This window comes from Tympanuchus pallidicinctus, unplaced genomic scaffold (assembly GCF_026119805.1).
Source record: "Tympanuchus pallidicinctus isolate F22 unplaced genomic scaffold, pur_lepc_1.0 scaffold16, whole genome shotgun sequence".
Lineage (NCBI taxonomy): Eukaryota > Metazoa > Chordata > Aves > Galliformes > Phasianidae > Tympanuchus > Tympanuchus pallidicinctus.
This window is the reverse complement of record NW_026294679.1, coordinates 14275875-14293405: the sequence shown is the minus strand read 5'-3', so window position 1 is coordinate 14293405 and position 17531 is coordinate 14275875. Positions and strand designations below refer to the sequence as shown.

General features: G+C 37.3%; 1 protein-coding gene and 1 long non-coding RNA gene across 4 annotated transcripts in view; one reads left to right on the top strand and one right to left on the bottom strand.

The window, feature by feature from the left end:
- Positions 1-17531, bottom strand: part of BLNK (B cell linker) — a 93101-nt gene that overhangs the window by 48786 nt on the left and 26784 nt on the right. For 2 of the 3 annotated variants that reach the window (XM_052676606.1, XM_052676607.1), the window contains exon 3: positions 15035-15081. In XM_052676606.1, coding sequence (XP_052532566.1) covers positions 15035-15081 — 47 coding nt within the window. Of the gene's footprint in view, positions 1-15034; positions 15082-15264; positions 15292-17531 lie in introns of those variants that run through there. The other variant, XM_052676608.1, reaches the window with a different exon arrangement.
- Positions 6355-17531, top strand: part of LOC128077449 (uncharacterized) — a 49493-nt gene continuing 38316 nt past the window's right edge. Inside the window, exon 1 of the long non-coding RNA XR_008205017.1 lies at positions 6355-6825. This is a non-coding gene — a long non-coding RNA (uncharacterized LOC128077449). The remainder of the gene's footprint in view (positions 6826-17531) is intronic.

Below are 17531 nucleotides of genomic sequence, written 5' to 3'. Positions count from 1 at the left end.
ATAAAAGCCCTTAGCTGTAAGCTGCCATTTCTGTTCATCTATGATTTCACATTGTTAAAAGAACAAGCTGAGTACTGTAAACTGTTGCATGTAGCATAAAAAATAGCAATTGGAATGTGAATAAAAATAACTGCAAATAGATTGATTTTAGATATAAATTTGAAGAAAATCTTCTTAATGTTTGTTTTTAATGCTTTAAGAAGACAGTGATGCATCAGAGAATCTCAAAAAGATATGCATGACTATTTCAAGAGGATAATATTTTTTACAAATTATATTAATGCTCGCAGATATAGTCTAGTGCTTTCTGTGTATATTAAATAGCTGAGAAACCTAGTTTGAAGTAAGAAATCAGTTTGATAACTGAGTTTCAATTTTATTTGTAACATGGCCATTTGAGACTCACTTTTTCTCTCAGTCTTGTTTGAAAATCCATCTCTTAACCCCTTCTCAATTAGTAAAATCTTGTCTCCAACATGAATAAAGAAGATTGTGCCAAACAGTATTCTCAAAGATACACAGAAGTCAAGATGGTAACTGCTCTTTGTAGGAAAGAATTCTTCAGATGGATTAAATATGCAGCGTTAAAGAGCCAATCATTGAAACAGTGTAATGTGAATGTAAACGTGGACAGTCAGAGGAAGGAATTTGGCTCAGTCATCTCAATCAGTTTGTGCTCATGTGAAAGTCAGAAAATAACTACTACAGGTCTTTTTTTAAAGGCTGTGGAAGTTAGTGAAAATAACCCAGGTTGCTCCCACTTCTGTCTGAATTGGAAAATAATCCAAGTTCACAAAACCTGATCCTGAGCTGAAATCTGTGGCAGTGCTTTGGGCTTGCTATTTTAAAGAATTCTTTACATATTTGGTCTCTTCTGCTTTCAGAATATCCTTAGCAAGTTTTGCCAGCAGCAAGCAGTGGGGATGGAGAGAGAAGGGGAAATAATGCCTTTAGCACTAGACTGTCACGTGCTGCCTGGGTGGGTTTTGTGCTTGATCATCTGGGTCTGAATGCAAATTTGTGGTACTTGATTCTGTGCCAAAACTACTCAAACTCTTTTGTCTAAAACGGTGCCACTTTAGACATAGTTTTGTTTCCCCTTGATTTCTATTTCAGTTGATGCACTGCCTACTTAACTTACTGCTTAGCGTCCTATGGCTGGTGTTTGGAAACCATGAGTTTATGGAACATGATTTCTCATGACTTTCTATGTATTTATTACGTTCTGATTGCTATAATCAGTTGAACACACTGCTGCTTCATGCTTAAAATAATACATCTCTCTTTTTTTCCAAGCATTGCTCTCAGGCTCTTGCTATCTAGACAATTTGAATGATTTCTTGTTCTACTTTCAGACCGCAGATAAATGTTTTAAATTAGAGAATGCTACTTCTTATGCAGGAAAAATACTAACAGACAGTTCTGTCTTAGCAGATGAGAGGAAAGCACACTTCTGCTCCAATAATTTTTAAGTAATATTCATTTTAATAAGTTGTAATTTCATTGCTGTGGGTCAAATAGCTCAATGCCATAGTGTTTATTTTGAAAGATTCTTAGCAACAGCCCCAGAATTAAAGCTTAAGTTTGTTATTGCTTTAGCTAGTAAATACTGAAGTTGATCAAATAATTACAATAGCAGAGTATGCATTTGAAAACAAAACTACAAGTTTAATTGATTGGATTTGGATTTGTCTTTAAGCTCAATGGAGGAAACAGACGTACTATGGGGTAGGCAAAATTATGAAATCAGTAAATTCAGTAGGATTTTCTCATGAAGAGGCTTCTGAGCAAACTTATTTTAGCACCTGTGGAGAACATGTGTATTATTTCCCTGGGGACAAACTCACTATGTGAAAAGCTGTACTTCTGCTTTTCCGTTTTACCATCATCTGTTCCATATGCACAGAAACAAAACTTGCTCCTTCAGACAAGTTATTTCATGTTAAACCTAAAGTGCTGGAAGCCTGATTGCCTTGGAGGTAGTGACCCGTGCTCAAGCCATCTGAAAGCTTGGGGAAGAAAAGTGCCTCTGAAGAGCAGTGCTGCCGCTTGGTCTGCAAATCTTAACCTTCTCCAACCTCAACTAACAAGTGACTGCAATGGAGACGTTCACAGCTGGATAGCTTTCCCTTGGCTCTAAGTGTCACTGTGGAACTGAAGCCACAGTAGCATGGGTTCCTTAGCAGCCCAGCAGTCCTTCCTTCCAGTCTCCTTAAGCACCAGTCGGAGTTCACATATACGCTGTTAATGGCCTAAATATGCTTGCCTCTCTGCTGACAAAAAATCACTCTATATAATTGCACAGGCAAAAGCTTGCCCTAAAGGAGTGCCTGAAAATGAGGTTACTTTTGAATTGTGCTGATACTGCTCATACGTATCGTAATGTCTTCGGTACCTGGAAGGTGCTGAAGGAACAATAGTTTTTAAACGGCTTCTCTCCTGCACTGGTCTGTAGTGCATACAGCCAGGGAACATAGTTGGTGTATCTCTAAATTACTCAGAAAAATCTCAGAAACAGAAAAAAATCTCACAAACTACTTTTGTTGGTCATCTGTTTGGATTTGAAATCTGGAGACAGAACAGGAGAAGTTAGAGAAGAATAAAAATGAAATAGAAATCTACATCTCAAAAGACATGTATATAAATTTGATTATTAATTATATTGCACATAATAGTCTTATTTATAAACATTTATCATTTCTCATTATTTGATGTTCATAGAATTGTATCATGGAATCATTAAGGCTGGAAAAGAACCTCTAAGGTCATTCAATCCAACTATCAACCCATCTTGTTCTAATAATGAACAAGAAGGTTACTACACTGAGGAAATTACAGTATAAACATTTTGGGAGGATTAAAGATAGTTTCTAGCTGGGTATTTTAGAAATGATACATACAGGTGATAATTTTATGAAGTTTTTCATTTCTGAACACTAGTGATTTTACAATGCCTGCGGTATGGACTTGGGTACCTCAACCTTCTCTACGTAGTAGAGCTCTGTCCCAGGTGTAGCAGAAATGCTGAATCATGGCTTGAAGCAGTGATTAAGCACCTGGTGGGAAAGTGGGGCCAACCCAGGGGACCTCAGCTGTATGCAATGTATATGAGTGACCGGAAAGAGTGGAGCCAGGATCCACTCCTTCCCAGACTTCATTTAAAGATTGGCAGTGGAGGTGAGGGTATGTTGCTGGAGATTTCTGTTTATTTGAGGCCTTCTAAAGGTAAGTAGATTTTCTTTCTTTGTTTCTGTGCATATGGCTGTTGCATTTGGGTTTCTCCTTGTTTGCTGTAGCCCAGACCTTTGTTACCCTGTCATTACCTCTGTGATTTCCATTATGTTATGGCACTGCACAAGGGTATAGGGGTGTTACACTGCTGAAATTGTCCTGTTTGCTATTACTGCAGTAATTTTGAGAGAGCAATGTATTTATCAACAAATTATTGTTAATAAGTAGGCTGGTGAGTGAAAACTAGATTTCCAATGCAATCCAATACTATTTGCATTGTAATGATAAGCTATCAACAAGGTGTGTGTTACTTATATCATTTATGCTGAAAAATTTTTCTGTTAGTTATGAGACAAGAATGCAATAGCATTATGATAGAGTATTCTGGGGGTAAATATACATTTTTAAGGTATAACTTCATTAAGGATTTTGATTCCTTTTAAGTTTAAGCCTTAGTTACTCATCTGAGAATTTCCTCTTTGATGAAAAAAACCTCCTCAAAGTATCATGAACTTCTAAAGGAACTACAGGATATATGTATGTAACTATCATTTTTTCCTGGTAAAACTGATTTTTATCAGCACTTCCCTGAATTAAAGATTGAAGTGTTTTTCTATTTGTTTCAGTATTATCCATTGGGTTGTTACAGCAATCCTGCTATTGATGTACCAGTCATGTATGTTTGCAGATTAAGCCTCCCTTCACTCGTTTGCTCTATATTTTCTTCCTTAGGCAAATGGTGTTGTCTAATACCACTGAAGTCATGAGAGTTAGAACTTCAATCTGATTCAAGGTTGCTTTGCTTTCAATGGAAGTAGCCAATACACAAGAATAATAGAATGAAAAGGGGTACTGCACAGGAGGATTAGAATTTTGATAGTGTAGAAAAGATTCTAAGATTGCCCAGGTATCTATTGGAGCTATGCCATGGGTATTTACTTCAAGATGGCTTTGGTACATTTGTTGTGAATGAACAGCTCCAAGTCTGTATGTAAAGTGCTGCTTTCCCAAACACCAGTGTTCTGGTCTGTGGACTCTGTGAAGTGTATTGCAGTTATACACATAGGTAGTGATTTCTTTGCTATTTTTTTCCAGATTATATTTAAGCCTACCTACCTGTGGGCTATATGTTGGTTAAGAAAAGAGAGATTTGCTAGATAAGCATTTAATAATGAATTATTTCTTAAATGTTATTTGTACCTGTAATGCAAAAGGAATATAGCAGTATTTCAAGCAATACAAACAATCCAGTTACTTCTGTGATCCTATCTATTAATAAATTCTTGCAAAAACAAGAGTGTGCCTTGTATTTTCTCATGTTTCTTCAGAAGATTATTGCTTGAAGCCAAAGGAATGTGATAAGGTATTTACTGCTAAATTTACTTAATTATATCAGTTAGATCAGGGATTTATAAGAGGATCTGATGACTTCCATGGAATGCCTGGTAAGGCAAATTAACTGAAATGGTGAAGTATTTTTAGGTTACTGTCAGTACTCTGTGAGCTTCATAAAATAATAAAAAGCTGTGAAACTGCTCAGTAAGGAACTAAATAGGAGAAATGACAGAGCTGTGGTAGCAGGTGCCTGGAGAAGCTAAGTACCAGAATCATGAAGAAGAAACCAAGACTTAATGCCTCATCAAGGGAGGTCATTTAAGATTTGCAGTGATATCAGGTGCAGGAGAATAGTACTGTTCCATCATTATTTTTAATATCAGTCTTAGCCCAGATCACCATAGCTTTGGACAGGAGGCTGGAGTCCATCTCAGCTCAGGGGAATGTCCTTTCCATTTGCCCTCCAAAAGATAAGTGAAATAACTTGAGAGAGTTGGTCTGAATAGTCCTAAGCTGCAGCACTTTACAAAGAAGGTTGTGCCATTGTGCAGTGACTAGCTGTACTCTGGCCTTAAAGCACTTCATCTCTTCAAGAAATCACAGCATAACTAAATTTTACTTTAAGAATTATGAACAAACACCAAGAGCATAACATCAAAGTGTGTTTATGCTGTGTGCTGGAGGATGGTTGCCAGAGCTGGTAGCAACTGAGCACTCTCTGGAACAAGAATAGCCAAGGCACTTCAGGTCATGTGCTGTGTCTAGCAATGCTGCTTTCCTGCTTTGGCAGCTGAGCAGCTTCTTGGCTTTGTGCTGGATCTTCAGCACCTATGCAGTGAGTGTGCAGCTTCTCTGAAGCACTGGAAGTTAGAGAAAGCTAGCATGGAGGTGGTCTGGGAATCAATCCAAATTTCTTCCGTATGTGCAGAGTGGTACTGTCTGTATATAGGTGGCCACATGGGATCTATCTCCAGAGATCCCTGTTGCTCTGAATCAAATGTTGAAGGACAGTTAATGCCATCCATTATGTGTGTCAGCACCCTCATGTCAGTGTCCACATTGTTTCTATGGTGTTTCTTTATTCTTCACATCTGTTTCGATCGTGGAAAGATTTTTATAAGGAAGGTGCTAGTAGAGAGGTGTTTGTTTACATGATCTGTAAGTTTGCCTGGAGTAAATTGAAATATGTTTTTGGTGAATTTAGTAATTCTATTGAGCATCCACCAGTTGCTGTGCTGCCTGTTGAGTTTCAGGTCTTGTATTTATATTGCATAAAGGACTGTGGTGTGATTCCTACCACTTGCACTTCATCTTTTGCCAGCCCAGCTGTGTTGCACTGACCTTACTGAGACTGTTCCAAGTGACTGGTTGCTGCAGGCACCAACTGTCTAGCTTGCAGCTGCAATAGGTCCTCCTGTCTGTAACTTCTTGCTGCTTATCTTTTTACTTCTATACACTGCTTGTCTAGCCCCCACCATTTTGCTATAGTGCAGTTTTCATGGCCTAGTATCTTATATCAACTCCTCAGCCATCTTCTTCTCATTTCTAAGTTCATCGAAATCCCAGTGACTGGGTTTAATACATGCCTTCACCTTGAAAGCACTGCACAGACTCCTGCCATCACAGCACAAGCAGGAAAACTGGGAATGAAGCTATGCATGCTTGCATAGAAGCAAGAAAACATTTTCCCTTGTTTTCATAGAGGCTAGTCTGAAGTAAGTAGAATAGAACATCTCTCCTATAGTCAGCATAGGTATATATTAATAGCACTATAGATTAAAACCTGTATATGTATTTCTTTTTTCAAAAAAAGTGAAGACTCCTGTTTGGAGACATGAAGAAAAGTGAGACAAGACATCTACTCTGATTTCTGTGCAGCATTTGAGCTTGGGAAGATATGGAATTCTACTAAAATGAGATTATATATAAGCAGTTCTTCACGCTTCATTGCTTGAATGAGCCAGGAGTTATTCTGAGTTCTGAGTCCCAGGTGCAGTGCCTTCTGACTACCAAATATGATTTTCTAAAAGGGAAGAAAGAGCAGTGAATTGAAACTACAACAACCTGTTCTGTGTGGTCTGAGTACAGCCTTGTAATAGAGAAGAGCAAAACAAATTAACAGTCAGGGTGGAGGCAGAAGATCCTGTCCAGGCACACAATGACAACGAAGAGCTTGTTTGTGAGTCAGGCAACAGCTTCCACTGCTGGTTCTGTTTCTGCCTTTGTGAACAAATGTGGGAAGCTCTCTGCATTCAGAAGGTGACCTCTGATTGGTTTCTTGTTTTTGATCGTGTTTTGCTTTCTTGTATTTTGTGATATCCAACTTCAGTTGCTCTGTAACTGATACTTTTTTCTGGTTGAGAGTATGAAAAGATAAATGTCTCTACTTTTGCCATTAGCCTGATGAGAATGAGCTCACTGATACTGAACCAGGCTCTCCCTTCAAGTGGACCACTTTTTGGTTTGTTCCTGATAGGCTCATCAGCTCTTGCTCTTGAAAGTGAGTTAACAGACATATAGTTTTATTTAGCACCAGCATGCCACACATTTATCAAAAAACCTATGACTTGATTTGCTTAACTTTGCTAAAAATTACCAAAATTGCCTAAAAATTTAGTATTTCCAATACCAAAGAAACACTGCTATTGTGTTGCTGTAACTCCATCAGAAACAGCATCCCATAGATGGCTGGACATCATAGTAGGTCACTGTAGAAGGGTACTGTCCAAGGCTTACTAATTTTAATTCAGAAGTTGTCCTGGACAGGCTCTTGAAAAGAAAGTAGTGGACAATCATGGGGTAAAGAAGAGGAGGAGAATCTGGAGACTATTCTAGGCTTGTGCTGGTTTATGTATTATTTATATGGTGCCAACTGAGTCTGCATCCTGTGCACCTCTCTAGATTTTCCTAACTGGCACTGGAAGGAAAAAATGTGCCATACAAGATAATCATACAGCTTCAGACTGATTTCTATAGCAGGTGTCAGGAGGAAAAACAAAAAAACAAACCAACTGAGTTTCCTGTGACATTCTTATCCCATTAGATAGATCTCTGAACTCCAGATGAAATCAACTGATATCAATTAGACTACATTTATTATTTGATTGGAAATGTGATTTTTTTTTTCCATTGTTGATTTCCCATCCTTTTTCAATTATTTTATTTCACTGAGCTTTTTGGATGCATCTTTCATTACAGAGGAGGAACTTGACACCGATTTTAAATTAATGTGTCTTCTCTGTGGTACAACAGATCTGTAACCCTGAGATACTCATCATTGCAACGTGAATATTTCTGTCTAATGGCAGACTATACATAAGGAAAGCCCTTCATTGTATTTTCTTTCCATAGCGTCTAGGGGCAGGAATATGATTCACAAAATCAGAAAAAACATTCACAGGTTATTTCTACTCTAACCAAAGCTGTGACATTGCCACATGGCAATTACTTTTATTGCTATTTGGAAAACTAAGACTCCAGCAGATATATGGATACAGATATATGGAACACAAGCAATATGATCTTTTATATTTCAACTTGTGAGCGAAACAATTGCTACTATGTGTACCTGTTTTTGAAATATATATTGAATTGCTATTTCATTTGCAGGCTCTGAATCACAGGTTCTTGTATACAGATGTCACTTTTTTTTTCCTCTATAAGCTCTGTCAAATGTAGATTCAAGCTACCTCTTTATTTTTGGTAACAAAGACTCGTCTGTAATGATGGTTACTTCCCATGAGTTTTTAGTATCCCTAACGCAACCAGAGCAGATGAAATCTTGTTGTGAGAAAGGCCACTGTAATAAGGGCTTTTAGACCCCATATTTGCTTAAAATATTCTTCATTTAAAACTTAAAGGGATGCTGCAGGACAGGTGAACTGCTGCCTAAATGCTGCTGCTTTGAGTCTGTTCTGATTGTAAACTACAAGCAATACCGGACTGGCAGGAAGGAAGTTGGACAATATCTAAAAGCCATACAACACAGGACTGAATGCAAAGTGATACGCATTGCTTTCCAGTTGGACTCATTACATTAAAGAAGCCAAAATGGTTTCTTTACTGGGTTTAGTTTTTGTCCTGCCTAGAACACCTTTAATATACTTCCACCTTGTCTTTCTGTCCTTATTAGAAAGAAAACTTGTATAAAAGTTTTGTGTGGTTGCAGAGTTAGGAGGATGTTATATACAGAATTATTTTCTCCCATGTATAATTTTATTGATACATTGTCTTCAAAAACAATTGCACAAAATATGAACTCGCTATTCATCTAAAAATATCTGATGTTCTTGTACTTGAATGTTGGGCAGTGTATTTTGTCAAGGGAAACTAACATGAGCTTCTGTCAATTCTCAGAAATACAGTAAAGTTTGGCTGGGTTGGATTTCCTTGGAATGAAGGACAACACCCAGTTATAGATTCGCAGAACTGAAATGTGTCTGTTTTCCTGCTGTTCTGATTCTGATCACTGTGTTCTGATTACTGATGTGAACTGGGCACCTGAGATGGGTAAAGCTGTAATCTCAGGTTCAAAACCATGCTGTCTGTGACAGTGCCACAAGGTTTTTAATACCATGATCTTAATCTTTCAATTCTTCCACTGTTAAATTCTGGCAAAACACCTCAAAAATTATTTAAGAGTTTTGTCTGGCTTTGGATTCAAGATGGCATGTTAAACAGTCTTGCTAGAAGAGTGAAAGTGATCCTTTTACCAGATGATAACAGACATCTTCCTTCTCAGACAACTGTGTTATACAGAAGCCTCATGGCAGAATGGAAGAGGAATTGCTATAATGCAAGTGTCTATTGCCCCCTTTCTGTTACAAGAGGAGTGTTATACTTTGTCTCTACATATATAATGCCTGAATAGACCTTTGTCATGCATTCAGTGTATAGCTTTTCTGTAAATAGTAGACAAAAATGTGGTTTAAAGTCAATGTGTGTAGTATATGTAAGTATATAATATTTTTTCCCCTGTTCTGGAGAATATATGGCTACAGTGAATGTAACACTAGAACGGTTAGATACTAGGAGCCTCTTTTGGTCTCTCTCTTAGATACCATTTTTGTGGAGAGATCACTTTGAGTACATATTTTCTGACTTTGCAGCCCAGGGCTCTTCCCGTTTGAGAGTAATTGGAGATTTTTGACGTGGCATTAAATCTACACCAAGAACTACTGAAAGCAAGGAGATAAACCTATGTATTTAGATCTAAAACATTCAGCCTGAGTCAGCACTGGTATTTAAGGGCAACAGAACAATTAAAAATTCTTTACAGTATATCCCACAGAGAGGGGTGAACCTCTTCTTCTTATTTATTATTGGAACAGAAGTCACCTACCACCAATGGTTTTTCAGCTTGAAGCTCTCTCTGAGGTGGGGGAAATCTGAATGGACAAAATTAGGAGATTTTTATACTGCAGCATCTCACTTAAAGAGAGGGTAACAGCTCTTTGTCTTCATTATTTGCTAAGGAAACAGCCCAGTTCTCACAGAAATCTCCTTGGTTTTGTTGGTAATAGTCCCTCAATATGAAATTCTTTAGTTACTCAAACTAATTCATAGAGGTAAAACAAGAAGTAAAAATATTTTAAATTGAAATATTGCACACCCTACATTTATTAACAAAGAATGCATTTAACAGTAATGCCATTAGGAAAGGAGATAAACCTCTGTTTACCAGTGCTGACTCAGGCTGAATGTTTTACATCTAAATACATAGGTTAATTTCCTTCTCATTACAAAATTCTTTATATGTCATTCTATCTTCACCTTGCACTATGTCTGAAGCCTATTTCATATTCTGACTTTTGTTTTGTTCTTAAACTTAACTATTGCCGTAACATTTATGACTTCCATTTTCTTGTGTTTTTGTAGAGAAGTAAAAATGTAACAGAAGAAAATGCATTGTGCATGCAAGCATTTGAAGCAATGATTCTAGGAAAGCATGGCCAAATTAAAAAATGCGCACAGGCATCTGACTAAGTAGTAGAGCAAAGAGATGGGAAGCTCTGTTACATGAAAACTTGAACCAGTGCTGCTAGTGGGGCCTTTTTGGACTGCTTGTTCCTCTCTGGGCTGCCAGCCTGCAGTGTGCTCCTGGTAGTATGGAGATCTGTTGGCAGTTGCAGCTGTGGGAATACTGGCCACTGTCATCTTGCCATATGCACAGCACACACTGATGTTTTCAATGTGTGCGTCTCTTGTGGCTCTGTGGCAACACTGCTTGGAAATAGGGCCTATAGAAAGCAATTTATGGCTTTTGCCTGCAGTGTAGCTATATAGTTCTTCCTACTATTTTAAGTATGGTCATCTCAACAATAGCTATTTCTCTTCTATAGCACATCAGTGAAATAGGGAAATACTGTAATTTCCACTCTGCAGGTGGGAAAGAAAGCGAGGAATGTTGAACAGTTCACCTGGCTTTGTTTAGGAAGCCTGTGACAAAGCAAGCTCTCAAATCCATTTTTTTTTTTTTTTTTTTAAAATTCAGGTTTAGTCATTATTATCAGACTACCTTGCTGCTGGAGATTTTGCCATACAAACTCCTGAGTTAGCTCCAAAGTGGATCCAGGCTTTTTTATCTAATGCATTGACCTGGAGCATGGGTAGAGTAACTTGGTCCTGGAGCTTAAATGTTGATGGCTGTGTTTTTTTTTTTAAAAAAAAAAAAAAAAACACAAAACAAAACCTGGAAAGTGAGTTTTCAGCATCAGGTTATTTGCTTGCTTTCTAAAGAAATAGAAGAATGCAGGTGGAGGAGAGAAGGTGAGGTTTATGTAGAATGTTTCTAGCTCTTGCAGTTTGAATTATGCAAGTGCATCCAGTTCAAGTGGAATATCTCAGTATTATGAAAGCACATTTTTGATTCATAACATCTCTTACACTTCAGAATTTATTCATGTGTCAGAAAATGATTTCCTTGGCTTGGAAGGCAAGTATGAAAAATTTCAGTGTGGAGCTATCTAATTTAAAAAATTAAAAACACATGAAAAATAGATGTTAGAAAGTAATCTAGAAATCAGTCTTAACTACATGACATCTACTGGATTCATGAATAGCAATTTTTTCTGCATATACTATAAATTCCTGATAAAATTTTTTTTTTGTCAGCAATGAAAATTTGTAGATATTTATTTGAAGAAAAAGAACTCAAATACTTCCCACACAATAATTAAGCAAAGCTTATTATTGTGCTCCTTATCACAATTAACCCAAGATCTTCCACAACTGCGTGTTGATATATACAAATGATAAACTCAAGTCTTGATATCATGCATCAGGTTTGGTGAAGATTTCTTCTTATCTCACAATCTGACGCAACCAGTATAAGCTTCTGAATTTGCACGTGTGATAGAGCTGATCTTGTGATGAAAGAATTCATCCTGACTTTGGAAAACTGTTCCTAGAGCTCATAGTCTGAGAGCTCTGAGAGAATATTTTTATTTCAAAATAAAATTGATTTTGAGCTTGGTTTGGGTTGTGATTCTCATCACAGCTGTAAAGGAGGCCTTTTATTTTCCTGGGAAGGTGAAGCTTCAGTGATCTGAGGGTATTGCAAAATAACTTCTGCAGAATTATCTGATGCACTTGGACTATCTACATTGATGTGACTGAGCTGTAATTATGTTGCTTTCTCAAGACGTACTTGCAATTTATGGATGCATTTCATTAAGTTACATCTTCTGTATCAATTTTCCTGTATATGGTTATAAGCCCTGGCCTTATTTGCACTGCTTATTAAAATGCTAAGTAAAGATGGCAAGACAGCATGTCTGGAAAGTACTGAAGTTCCAGTGTTCTAAGGTATCAGTGGTATGAAGCTGATTTAGATAGAGTGAAAACTAGAAGAGGGCTAGAAGTGGGAGGAAGGACTTTGAGCAAGACTCAACATGAATTCAGGGCTGACGAAAACATGTGAACATGTGAGAGCAGTTTCTTATGCAATTTTAGCAGTCAGATCCAGAGCATACTTGGACCTGTGTCTCATTCCAAAGCAGAACCTTGTGAAGTGTGAAAGGAAATCTTCCACTGTTGCCTTTCACTGATAGGACTCTAGTGGAGATTGGCAATCTTACTGCTGTACTGAGCAGCTGTTGAGAAGCTGTGGCTTTCAGTACTGAAGAGAATCAGTTTGCTATGCTCTTGTTAGGCTGTCGAAGCTGAGGTTAATAGAAATAATAGGATGTAATTAAATGCTTTATAAAAAGTCTGATGTGCAATGGTTTACTTCAGAGCATCAAAACTGAATTACTTCGAATACACTCTTCCCAGAGTAAACATTTTGTCTTTATTTTCTCCACTGTTTCCTCCCTTTGGAAAATTGGTTTTATACTGACTAAATGAAAAAGAGGTATTATGGAGATGGTAACTATATGTAGTGAAGTATTCAGGGTATTATGTTTGTGTATGGATGCAGATTGCTCCAGCTGTGGGTTCGCTTGACAGAATGTAGCAATCCTGAAAGTCTTGGTTCACAAAGTATAGCCTTGTAAACTCAAAATCATTTTTATGAAGAACATAAAGATCTTAAGAACATCAAGAGCACCTGAAGAGGAACATCAAATGTTGCATTAGTAAGAACTAGACTGGGGAATGGGAGCACTTCAGAAAAACCAGCTTCTCTCTATTGAAACCCTGTAAATAAACTTTCATAACAGGTGGAGACCTGGTCATCGACAGAAGAAAATACAGGATTTTGGTCTTACCTTATCTAGCAACTGCAGTTTTCCTGTTTATCTTCCATACTGTTTTGTTTGGTTGTGGAGAACCTGCTATGTGAACAGATCTGTTGATCTGACTCAGATGGATCGATGTGGACCTTAAGCTAAAACATGCGTACTCTTTGCTTGCTGAAAACTAGCAAATTTTGCATTAGCAGTTTGTAAGATGTAATAGCAACTGATCTTAGTGGGAAACAGTTGGTGCTGGGGGCCCACATGACATGTTTTGTAATGCTGGACTGATCTGTACTAGCCTTTCGTCTTATGTTTGATAGCAGAATTCCTATTACAAAACATCTTTGTGACTCCTGTTTACAGTTTTGTAATTCAAAGCTTGAATGCAAAAATTAGAACAAGCACAGCTCTTGGTTTCAGTTCAATAGATTTCTGTGGGCTCCAATATTGTAGTAGTCATGTGTCTCACAGAAACAGAGGTCACATTCTTAGTTAACTTTATATTCATATTCTCTACATTTCCTGTCAAAATGATGTCCCATTAGACTTAATTACCTCACCAGAAGATCCTCTGACATTTTCTTTATTCATCTATTTAATTATTAAAACAAACCCAGAAGAATATTAACTTATACTCTCATCAAATTCTTATCAATAGGAATATGATTTTAATGAGTAAAAAAAGCCTCCAAGTTCCTCTTGCTTCTTACTAACAGTGTGGGACTTGAAAAAAATATCTTATTTTGTAAGTAGATTTAGTGTTTTCCCAGCAAGGAAAAGGTTGCTATGTGGAGTAATAACAGCCACTAGGTGAGAGAGAGCAGCTCATTCCATATGAGACTGAACTCTTCCTGAGTTCAGAAAGCACCCTATTATTTTCTATGCAGTAATACAAGAGAAGTAACATACTTGAACCTTAAAGATATCCTTTGGAATTAACCTGATTTGCCACATGCTATTGGAATGATTTTTCTATCTGTTGCATCTGTGTTCACTGTAAAATTACAGGCATGAAACTGCCAGTAGATGGAATGCATCATCCGTGTATATAAAGATCTTTTTACTCAATTGATGTAATCAAAGAGTAGCAATGGCTTGTTGTTATTGGCATCTGCATCCAGTATTATTGAGTTACTCAAACTTGTAGAACATTACAGCGATTTTTGGGCTAGCTAATATTAGAGAAGCTATCCTGAATGAACAGCAGAGACTTCAGTGTTTTGGAATCAGACCCTGATTTTTCTCAACTTTAACCCTGGTGCACAAAGGTAGTTGGGTAAGCGGCTATTGCTTTGCTTCTGTTTTGTAATATGTGGCAATACACAATGCCCTCCTGTTATACATCATTCATTTTGCTGGGCAGATTTTTACCTTTAGAAAGCTTCAATCTTCAGTACTCTGAATTGACAATCTGATCACTTCAATTGGTATCTAAGCAGCAGATGAAATATTTACTCCATGCACTGTGCAAGAGAAGAGCTTATGTATTCAAGGAAAGGTTGAACTTGTACTTCTTTCCTAATCTTAATGTTATCTCTGAACTGTTTTGAGGATGGCTATCACCCTGCAGCTGGTGCAGAAGACACTTTGTCAGCTGATCTGAGCCACAGTTCTTGTAAACTTTCCAGGAACTTTGTACCAAGCAAATTCCACTTCAATCAATTAAAGGCCTTCACATGAAGACTAAGTTTCTATTCTAATTTTCCCCTATTTATTAGAAGAGAAACTATCAAAGGGCAACAGAGCATTAGTCACTTAATAGGGGAAGCAGAAAAGAATGGGGAACTTACGGCTGATGCATGATTTTGAATCGGCTCAGCTCATAGTCTGATAAATTCTGAAAAGAGAGAAAAGTTTTTGTGTTTTAAAGTTAAATTCATTTGAGGCTATTCCATTAAGTGAACTGCATAATGTTTTAAAAAGAGAAATAAGCAAAGACATTAAAAAAAAAAAAGAGTTTTCTGTTCTGTAGCTACATGTTTGTCTCATCTTGGTTAATGCTTAACGATTTATTACTTACCTGCTCTAACATTTCTGGAAAGAGGTAGCACACAGTATATAGTTAAACTGGAATTTAACTGTGTATGTGGCAGGCCAAATAATGCTGGTTAATGAATCATGCAGAAAGTGATAAGCAGGCCACTGTGGACTCCTTCCAACTCCACCACAGTTTCTTTGGAGGCTGTTAATGAAATCAGCAGATCAGTGTAGCAGTGGTTGAGTGGAAAGTGGCTTCAGCAGAGCTTGGAGACTATGCAGCCTCCATTTGCTCTGTTCTTGTGCTGGATTTCTGCATGACTCCTCAACAACAACAACAACAACAAAAAACAAAAAGCCCCACCCAAAAACAGAACAAAAAAAAACAAACAAAAAAAAACCAACAACCAACCAACCAAACAAAAAAACCAACAGTAAATAGGGATGAAAAATGAGAGCAGTTTTAGTGTGTCACCTTGCCAAACAAAGTGCTGAGTCAACAGCCGTTCTAGTGCTGAGCAAATAAACTCTGTTGCTGGAAGCAGATCAGCTAAAGCATTTCAGTAGTCTGCAGCTCCGAACACCCCCTGTCTTCACATCTTTAAGGCAGAGGAAGTACTTCTGGCTAGTGCAGACCTTGCTGCTGAAATTCTTATGTTATACCTCAAAGCTAGATTAATTAAAGCTATTTTATGCTGTTGATATTCTGTGGGTTTTCATTTGCTGTGAAGTTCGTAGTAAATTTTCAGGATTGCGCTTAGACCAAACATGCTATTGTGTGATTTCAGTCTAGAAATCTTGTGCTAGCACTCACATACTCTCTTTTTCAACATAGGTTTCAATGGAAAATATGACCATTTAGTATGTGGAATTGTAAACCTCCTTCTCTTTTTGTGACAGAAAGAGGAAATGGAGATTATATTTTATTTTGTTTCCTGGAACTTCCTACGCACAGCTAGAGAGAATGGGAGGCCCTGAAAACTGATCAACTTCAGTGATCCTGAATTCATGGTACTTTGTTAATCCAGCTCTCTCTTTTTTTCTGAATAATCCTGAATTATCAATTCCATTCTGAACTCTTATTCCTGTTCTCTCATCTTCTCATCAGCATGATAGATGAGTTTGCACAGGGCATATGAAGTGGGAAGCATGCAGGATTTTAATAAAAATGCATCTTCTCAGCCTTTACTTGAATTCAAGAAACTCTCGAATGGGGAAAAAAAGTTCTTTAATATATTTGTTGTGAAAAATACAGCATTTCAGACTCTAGAGAACCTCTTGCTTTTAATACTTAGCCTGTAATTATAACATAACAAAAAGCAGCTGCATATCTACATGAAGAATATATGATAATTAGCAGATGATCTAGCAGGTCTAGAAATCACCGAATTCCTGAGGAAATGTCAAGCTATATCAAGCAGACTGATTGTCATACAGGCCCATCTGGGCTCATTCAGACTTCATCAGCTGATAATGAGTCACAAAATTGCCTCCACAGATCAATGACCAGCAATTGTAAGGCCGTTTCCACACCTATTATTTCATCTTGTAAATAAGAGGAGGAAACTATCCTTTTTATGGTAGAGACTGAATTTTTGTTCTTTTCTTTGAGGGGGAAAAAAAAAAAAAATTATATATACATACACCATTAGTGCTTGGCGATTTCAGCACTTTTGCTTGCTATTCTTCCAAGCTGTTATTCTTTAAAATCCAGAGAATTTTTAGGTGGTGTTCTGCTGTAGGTATTGCTTCCTGCATAGGCACAGGTTATCTTCGCGGCCAGATGAAGAATGTTTAAATATCAGTTGAGCATGTTGGCTGATGAAACTGTAGACCTGAACTTTCTTACAGTGGTATTTTCTACAGAAGGTTTTAGTTTGGTTCTTTCCTCTTCTCCCCACTAAAGACATGCTATAGTAAGAGGATTAAACTACTAATTCCTCTCAAGTCTGAGGAAATTGGCATCTCTGGGCCTAACTGAAAGCTGTCTTTTCTTATTTAGTAGGATCATCTATTTATTTATTTCAGAAAATTTACTTTTTTTCCCAACAAAATTCTGACCTTATTACAAAAATATCTTGTGTAATCAATATTCATGGAAATTACATGATAGCCTGTAGGAGATGACTAATACTACCAGGTTTTAACTGTTCACTGCTCCTGTTGTAGTTGCTTATAATATGCATTGCTAGTGATAAATATTAATATGGATGAAATATGCTGCAAATGGATATATATGATACAGAAGGAGTTGAAGTAGTTTCTTTCCTGGAGGGACTTGATTTCACAGAATCACAGAATTGTAGGGGT